The sequence below is a fragment of the Sinocyclocheilus rhinocerous genome, unplaced genomic scaffold, assembly GCF_001515625.1.
Source record: "Sinocyclocheilus rhinocerous isolate Xijiao unplaced genomic scaffold, SAMN03320098_v1.1 scaffold161, whole genome shotgun sequence".
NCBI lineage: Eukaryota > Metazoa > Chordata > Actinopteri > Cypriniformes > Cyprinidae > Sinocyclocheilus > Sinocyclocheilus rhinocerous.
In genome coordinates this window covers 1,125,238-1,134,614 of record NW_015627226.1, presented here as the reverse complement: position 1 = coordinate 1,134,614, position 9,377 = coordinate 1,125,238, and the positions used below count along the sequence as shown (strand labels likewise).

At 35.2% G+C, this 9,377-nt stretch overlaps 1 protein-coding gene across 2 annotated transcripts in view; it reads left to right on the top strand.

The window, feature by feature from the left end:
- The window catches only part of LOC107722234 (coiled-coil domain-containing protein 39-like), a 19,476-nt gene extending 10,405 nt beyond the window's left edge, over window positions 1-9,071 (top strand). For both annotated transcript variants that reach the window (XM_016530517.1, XM_016530526.1), the window contains 6 exons: window positions 4,076-4,235; window positions 5,856-5,962; window positions 7,079-7,219; window positions 7,484-7,663; window positions 8,449-8,540; window positions 8,700-9,071. In XM_016530517.1, the coding sequence (XP_016386003.1) occupies window positions 4,076-4,235; window positions 5,856-5,962; window positions 7,079-7,219; window positions 7,484-7,663; window positions 8,449-8,540; window positions 8,700-8,865 (846 nt within the window). In that variant the 3' untranslated portion in view covers window positions 8,866-9,071. The remainder of the gene's footprint in view (window positions 1-4,075; window positions 4,236-5,855; window positions 5,963-7,078; window positions 7,220-7,483; window positions 7,664-8,448; window positions 8,541-8,699) is intronic.
- Window positions 9,072-9,377: the final 306 nt, after the last annotated feature.

The window sequence follows — 9,377 nt, the reverse complement described above, 5'->3', positions numbered from 1 at the left end:
TTATGTGAATGACACTGTGCACCTTCTATATATAAGTATTGCCCTCCTCAGCTCGTATAAAAGCTGTTTGTGATGAATGAGCTTTCATCATGTGACTTTCTCATCACCACCTGTTTTTGGTGCTTATCAGTGTATTACAAAGGTACAAAACAGATACTAGTACTTCAATAGGTTGGTATATTAACATTACGTCAGTAAATGAATATATATATTTTTTTTTACTGTGAATTTAAGTTAAGACTGTAAAACCTAAAATGTTGCTACCATATTTTTTATGGTAATTTTTTTATTGTGTCCTGACATTTTATCCTACCCGTCAGGGTTTACTACGCATGCGCATATCAATATTGCGTCCTTTTTCCTAATAGGTAGAAAAAATTATTTATTGTTGGTTTCCTGTAGCTCTGTATCCCTTCTAGCTACAATCGCGAATATAACACATAATTACTGTATTTGCATTACTGTAAGGGTAGGTTTGGGGTTGTGGTAGGTGTAAACGTTAATAAACCATAATTTTACAGGTAGCATTTTTCGTTGTCGAATTGTACTACCCACTGTTTTATGGGAGGTAGCAAAATTTGACAGTGTAGCACAAATCGACAGAACACCGGTATTTTACCGTTATTTGTCACAGATTTTTTTTTACAGAAAAAAAAAGATGTGTAATCAGTAAAGAGATGGCATGCTTAGTGAAGTACATCACTGTTTTTAAATATAAAAGGACATTCTATAATACTTTATTGTGATGTAGTCAAAAAAGCATAAGTAAAAAAATTAACCAGTATATACTGCTGTTCAAACGTCTGTGTCAGTAAGATTTTGTTTTATTTTATTATTATTTTTCATTTTTTCTTTTATTCTGCAAGGATGCACCTGGTAGCCCATATACAGTCTTTGAGTCGCTGCTAAGCACGTTCCATAAATAGCCTGAATTAGGGCTGGGCGATAACCAATATCGTATCGAGATCGAGATAAGCTCTGGAGATATTTATTCAGTAAGGTTTAATCTAACAGCCTAGTAGAAGCAGAAATAAATGTGACAGCAACCAGTCAGTGCACGTCTCTGTGTGAATGAATTGATTACTTTTTAAAAGATTGATTAAATTGTTAAGGATTTATTAATTCATTTCATTAGATACCATTTTTTATGATAAATTTGTATTGAATCATTAAACACAGAATCCATAAAAAATTCAAAAGGAAAACAGAATTTAGGGGAAAATAAAATGAATTTCATGGGGCCCTAAATTAAAAGGTAGCTTACTCTGTAGAGTTTAATTGTGAATAAAGTTATGTTTACCTTCATTCTCAAGGTCTAAAGCCCCGTTCACACCAAGCACGATAACTATAAAGATAACGATAAAGATATAGTTCTAAAAATCGTTCTCAATATTAAAGAATAGCAGAGTCCACACCACAACTATAACGATAAAGACAAAGAAAAACGATATCGTTGGAATCACTTTCAAAACTATTTTTCTCCAGCTTATGAACGATAAAAAATTGACAGCCAATCAGAATCCATCTTGCTGTAACGAGCTCAAGAATTTAAAGCGGCAGACACGTGCGCTTAGAATAAACAGACGATATCGTTCGCTGGTGTGGACGCTAATATCGTTATCTTTATAGTTATCTTTATAGTTATCGTTCTTGGTGTGAACGGGGCTTAACACGCATATGGAAGCATTTCCTTCCCCGTTAATTGTAAATGAATATCGTGATAAATATCAATATCTTATGATATGGACAAAAATATCCCGATTTAAATTTTTCTGGAATATTTTCGAGGATTGAGAGTTGAATAATTTAAAATGCTTGTGAGAAATTATTAATATGTGTTAAACCGGGATATCAAGATATTTAATTATTCCTTTGACATATGATGGTGATAAAAAGTAAAGTGACTTTTCAAATTTTCTGGCAATAAAATATCTAGGGAAATGTGTAAAGTGATCTACAAGAGAGAAAATTATAAATGTACATATTTCTATAAATTTTCTTGGAATATTTTCCAGGATTGGCTGTTGACAAAAAAGTTTAAATGCTTGTGACAAAATCTTAACATTTATTAAGCCAGGATATCAATCATTTCCTTATTCTTTTGACATGTCATGCCTATTAAAAGTAAAGTGAAAAACCATGCCATATATCTATATTTGTAACAAATGATATATTTTTCTTGACTATTTTATCCCTTCAGAGAGCCCTCACTCACAAAATGTTGGAGACCCCTGCATTAATCAAAAGTGACAATAAATACATTTCTAATGTTACAAAAGATATCTATTTCAAATAAAAATGTTGTTCTTTTCAACTTTTCTATTTATCAAAGAATCCTGAAAAAAAATGTATCATGATTTTCACAAATATATAAGCAGCAAAACTGTTTTCAACATTGAAATGTAAGAAATAATAAACGTTTTTCAAGCATCAAATCAGCATATCAGAATGAACACTCGTGACAACTTGTCACATTAAATATATTCAGCTTAAGTCATACCCTACACGCAAACGTCACTTGTTTATGGTATAGATACTATGCAGGCTTTTATTTGGCATATAAACAATATGTGGAATATTGAATATATATAAACAAATAAGATTTCATTGTGATCTCACTGTAGGTCCTGCGCACCAGGAGAAACTGAAGCTGGAGGAGCAGAGACGAGCAGCCGAGGAGAAATACAAATATAAAAAACGGCAAATCCGAGAACTGCAGGAGGATATTGAAGTAAATATTTCTATTGACGTAAACATTCCTCCAGGCAGAAAGTTAATTTACAATCACTGTGGTGCATCTGCATATCAAAAATGATGACATATGAAATGAGAAACACCAGGAGCAACTACTTTTAGCTAAAGTCTGAATGCAGACAAAAGTTAAATATAAATATGTGTATTATAATCTGTCATGATAGAAAAATGGAAGAATTCCTAACTTTAATTAATGTGTTGGGTATCATGGACTAACAATTAAAAACAACTTATATATATATATATATAATAAAAATTTTTTTGATTAACATTAGATTATCAGATGCTGTAAACATATTTTTTCAATTTTCATATAAAACTGAATTGAATTGTATTGTGAGTCGGCATTTTATTTTACAGTGTTCGTGATTGCCTGTACTTACATAAATAATTACAAAGGAATTCTAATTAACGATATGTACTTGGTATGTCATTATTTTCTGGAGTGTTTTATAGTTACACATATTTCTTGTTATTAGTATAGTAATTAGGTAAAGTAATGTCTAATATGTGTAACAAACACTAGCAAGGTATGGTCACATTTACCATAGCTCTGTGAAATTTTGCAGATACATTCCAGTAATTTCAGTAGATGTGCGTGTGATCACAAAAAATGTTCCACATGCAGATTTCACTCATGTTCAAGTTGGTCATGTGAATTTGCTGCACAGACCAACAGAAAGCTGCTTGGTTTGAATGTGATAAGCAGCATCATTGACAGTGGAAAATTGAACTTTTTTTCTTACCAAAATTTCACCTAAATTTCGCTAACGTGACCACATCTTTATTTTAAAGGTACTGGTACCAGAACTGTAAGTTGTTAGCGGCATAATATAGTGTAACACACTGTAATGCAAAGTGTGTCCTTTCACTTTTATATTTATGTTACTGGGTAACATAACAGTTAAAAACATTGTTTGAAATCAACATTCACAACAGGTCAGACAAGTTTCTGTGAACCTGCCCTGTGAAAAATGAAAACCAGAATGATTGACACTGAAGACTTGAGTAATGATGCTGAAAATTCAGCTTTGCACAAGAAAAAGTTACATTAAAATGTAAAGTGGATATTTCAAACTAATAGTATTTCACAAATGATTTTTTAATGGTATTTTTACTGTATATATTCAAACAAATGGAGCCTTAGTGAGCATAAGAGACATCTTTCAAAAACATTCAAATGAATAAATCCAAAACAAAGAAGTGCAGCTTGGGTCTTTGAATTCAAAGCTTTTCTACCTCATGACTTTTTTTCATATCAGAATGAACATTACTACTCCAGACATCTCAATATCTAATAAATCCTGGACTTTTCCTGAAGGCAGCTCAAGAGAAAGAAGAGCTCCAGCGGCAAGGGGATGAGTTGGACGCCAAAATCCGCAAGACAGAGAAAGAGATCCACGCATTGGAGAACACCCTGCAGGTTGTCAACAGCTGCAATACAACCTATCGCAAGGCCCTGACCAAAGTCACAGAGTCCAGTAAGTTCATTCACATCATTCTCATTAAAACTACATTTCTATGTAAAAACTGTTTCTTGGTGTTTATAAAGTCAGTCTCAAACATCATAACTCAGTGCCAGCTTCTTAAATCATTCTTCATCACTAATGTCACCGCTTTCCCACAATGCATTGTTTTGCGATTCTAATGTTAAAGGGGTCTGGTAAGTTCGTTTGCTCATCTGAAGTATGAGGAAACAGATGTAGCTATGCTTGAGCAACACTGATATTAATTTATGTGTCGTGATCAGTGTTGGGGTAACGCATTACAAGTAACGCGAGTTACGCAATCAGATTACTTTTTTTCAAGTAACTAGTAAAGTAACGCATTACTTTTTTAATTTACAAGAAAATATCTGAGTTACTTTTTCAAAAAAGTAATGCCAGTTACTTTGTTTTCCCATTTATTGACTGCCATTTATTGACTGACAGCTCTCCTGTCCCCATATTGGGAGTAATCGGGAGTACAGAGGTGTTGTGTGCGCTGTGTGAACATGATGTTACTGTAAAAAGTTCTAGACTAAATGTGAATGTGCATAAATTCATCCCACTCACAAAAAAACAGATTTAGTATTCATCAAAATGAATTAAAACAGTGAAATGCAAACTCAGAATATGACGCAAACCTGCAATAATTAAATATGTTAAATAACACAAATGTATCTAATCCCATTTTATTAACCAATATCTTTGCTGCTGACCTTTGATGATCCAGTTCAACCACAATAAGCAAAAATGACTTTAGATAAACTAACAATTGTGCTTCATTGTTTTTTTATTGCTGAAGAGTGTTTCTTCTCCTGCGTTCTACTGTACAGACGTGAATTTACTTTTCCTTCAGCCTGAGGTTTATTCATGACACTTTTTGGTGTGAAAGGGCTTTTACATTTGCTATAAATAGAACTTCTTATATTAAAAACAATCAAGCCCTGCTCATATGTAAAAAGTAACGCGAAAGTAACGCAAAAGTAATATAACGCATTACTTTCCATAAAAAGTAACTAAGTAACGTAATTAGTTACTTTTTTAGGGAGTAACGCAATATTGTAATGCATTACTTTTAAAAGTAACTTTCCCCAACACTGGTCATGATTATGTTCTGTTTAGTCTCATATTCATGTTCTGTGTAGTGTAGGGAATGGATTTCATTGCCTGAGTTCGCTTTCATTTGTTAACGTGGTTTCTTATTAGTGTCACACCTGTTACTTGGTTCGTTGATTATCATTCCTCATTTTAAGTCCTCAGTTTTCTCTGTTAATTTTCTGTGTTAAAGTTTATGGTTACTGTGACTGTATTCAGTACTCTTTCAGAAGATGTGTAATAGCATCTAATAGTGAAAACACAGAAAGCTGGAAAATTCTGTCAGTGGCGGGGAAAGAGTTAAAGTCTCTTGGAAATAGTTAATTCTCATTCTTGGTTCTAAACTACACACACTCGTGACAACTTGTCACATTAAATATATTCAGCTTAAGTCATACCCTACACGCAAACGTCACTTGTTTATGGTATAGATACTATGCAGGCTTTTATTTGGCATATAAACAATATGTGGAATATTGAATATATATAAACAAATAAGATTTCATTGTGATCTCACTGTAGGTCCTGCGCACCAGGAGAAACTGAAGCTGGAGGAGCAGAGACGAGCAGCCGAGGAGAAATACAAATATAAAAAACGGCAAATCCGAGAACTGCAGGAGGATATTGAAGTAAATATTTCTATTGACGTAAACATTCCTATGACATTCTTCTTTCAGACGAATACAATCAGAGTTATATTAAATAATGTTCAGGCTAATCCATGCTTTATAATTGGAGTGGATGGTAGCCCAAAATTTGAAGTCCAAAAAATTGCACCCATCCATTATAAAAGAAGTCCACACGGCTCCGGGGGGTTAATAAATGCCTTCTGAAGCGACGTGATGCATTTTTATAAGAAAAATATCAATATTTACAACTTTATAAACCTTAATCTCTAGCTTCCGCTAACTGTCGTACGCGCGTTCACGAGAGAGTGGCGTCTAGCCGATGACGTAAGATGTAGGCAAACGTGGTGACGAACGCGGAAGTGACGAACGTGGAAGCGCAGAGGAGAGAGCAAAACAAAACACCGGTCACGAATTAGTAGTACAAAACGAGGATTTGTTAAGAAAAATGTCGGAGGATTTCGATATAAGCCAAGAGGACACTGGTTTTCCTTTGCTGTAAACAAAATTTGTTTCTCTCGAGACTAGCATATTCTCACCGGAGTTTACGCTACGCTTACGTCCTACGTCATCCGCTGGACGCCGCTCTCTCGTGAACGCACGTACAACAGTTAGCAGAAGCTAGAGATCAAGGTTTGTAAAGTTGTAAATATGGATATTTTTCTTATACAAAGGCATCGCATCGCTTCAGAAGGCATTTATTAACCCCCCGGAGCCGTGTGGACTTCTTTTATAATGGATGGGTGCAATTTTTGGGACTTCAAATTTTGGGCTACCCCCTGGAGCCGTGTGGACTTCTTTTATAATGGATGGGTGCAATGGGTGGGACTTCAAATTTTGGGCTACCATCCACTCCCATTATAAAGCATGGATTAGCCTGGACATTATTTAATATAACTCCGATTGTATTCGTCTGAAAGAAGAATGTCATATACACCTAGGATGGCTTGAGGGTGTGAGTAAATCATGGGGTAATTTTCATTTTTGGGTGAACTATCCCTTTAAGGCTAATTAGCTAGGTCAGGTTGATTCAGTAATAACAAATAATATTTCGATGTGAATTAAAACCAATTAATTTAGATGATAGTACATAAAGCATGTTTTTCCCACATATTTCAGAGCATGTCCCGCACATTGGATGGTCTTCTTCAAGAGGAAGCAGTCCAGAATGAGACAACTGGGAGGACTCAAGCACATGTGCTCTCTCTCAACAAAGACATCCTCTCTCAGGAGGAGAAACTCAATAGAGCCATCAAACAGGTCTGACCACCTGCAGTTTTCCTGCTTTATCTTTTCAGCGTCATCATCAAAGGATTTTTCAGTAATTAGTAATTAATGTAGCTAAAAGCATTCATAATAGGCTGTTAAATGGCAGTTTCCGTTGTGACAACATGCCCCGCTAATTAAAAAGTGTGACAACTATATACATATGTATACACAGTATGGCCAGTAATGAATACCCATTTTATTGTGATAAGCTAATGAGCACCTGGTCTCTAATCTCATCTTGTTCTTATCTCACAGTGTGCCAAACATACCAGGGAAATTCGGTCTGCTAAAAACACCAAAGAGAAGACCTTTGAGGAACGTGACATAGAGCTACGTGAACTCAGAGACTTCAATAAAAGCGTAAATAAGATGCTCCTTGAAGCCATGGAGGAGAATCCTGACCTTTCATCTGCACTGCAGATACGTTTTATGCAGGTACAGCACGACATATCATCATTTATAAACAACATGAAGCATTGTAAAACCAAAATGCAATACATTTTGAAATCATAAAATGTAATTGCTGCTGTGCCAAAGTGATACAAAGTGGTAGAAAGTACAAGCAAGACGTATTTTGAATCACCTTATGTTAAATATAAAAATGTAACTTTAAAATGTTAAATTCTTTTTATTAAAAGAAATAATACGTTCATTCAGCAAAGACGCATTAAACTGATCAAAAGCAACAGTAAAGAGATTTATAAGATTTCTGTTTCAATAAATGTCTTTTATTTTCAATTCATCACAGTATCCTGAAAAGATGCATCATGGTTTCCAAAAAAATATATATATATTAGGTAGCACAGCTGTTTTCAACTTTAATAATACTAAGAAAAGTTTCTCGAGCAGCAAATTATTATGAGCATATTAGAATGATTTCTGAAGGATCATGTGACACTGAAGACTGGAGGAATGATGCTGAAAATGCAGCTTAGCGTCACAGGAATAATTTACATTCTAAAATACATTCAAATAGAAAACTGTTACTTTAAATTGTAATAAGATGTCAGAATACCTCAATCTGACTGTATTCTAATTTGATCAAAGCGACATTAAAAAAATCTTACTGAGCCCAAACTTTTAAACAGTGGTATATTTGTACATTTGGGGTCAATGGGGTCAGCTATCAGTGGAATTGCTTTAGTAATTGCTAACCTTTTCATATAAATGAAGTTACTAATGAACTCTAATGGTTAATGGCATTGTTTTCCTCTTTTTAGGCTGGTCTGTCCCTGCCCTCTCCCGCTTCCACTCCATCCAGTCGTCTGAGCTCAAAGATCAGCTCAGCCCGCAGTTCTGCTTCACTCCATCGGTATTCACATAATCATGCTTTTATCCACAAACTATGATTTATATTCCACATGTGCATCTGCTGCTATTACAGCATAATTAACCAATCAAGTGTGACAGTTTAAACCAGACATGCGGAAAGTCCTGATTGTTGTCTTATGTGCCCCACATAACACATCAGATCCTCAAATCCCTCAGCCAGCAGCAGTCCCAGAAGCCAGTCTGTCACGTCCCCTGCAGTGAAGACAGTGGATCTGGGTTTGGGCCTCTCCGTCACGTCCCCGCAAGGGTCTCGGCCGCCCAGCGCCGGCAGCAGCAGCAGGAGCAGCAAGTGCAAAAGCCCTTAATTCAGTGTTTCTTTAAAATGGCGTTGGCTGTTTAAAATTCACTTTTATGTTTTCGTTTCCTAGAAGTTAGTTTCAAGGAGAAGTACTATAACAGTTTGATAATTGACCTTTTTCACAAAAATGCTTTTGTTTGAAAGTGCAGACACAGGTCTTGTTTCATTACTTGGATTGTGTTACGTGGCAGCAACAAGAAAGAAACAATAAAACCCTACATTTGTGAAATGCTTCGGCCCGTGATGAATCAATGTTATCAGGTGGAACAAATCTGAATAACTTCCACCTACTGCTCATTGTGTTTGTGCCGACAGTGCTGGGGTGTGTACTATTTGTTGAAACCCATGAGACTCAGACAGTTCAGTCAACACCCTCATAACAGCCTAGAAACCTGAAAAGTCACAGAATATATATTCAGACACATTCCTCCTAAAAGATCAGAACAATGGAGAACGTTTTCATCCTGTTTGTTGGATTTCTGTGTTTTTCTGTGGGAGAGTCGACCACTAACGGTGAGT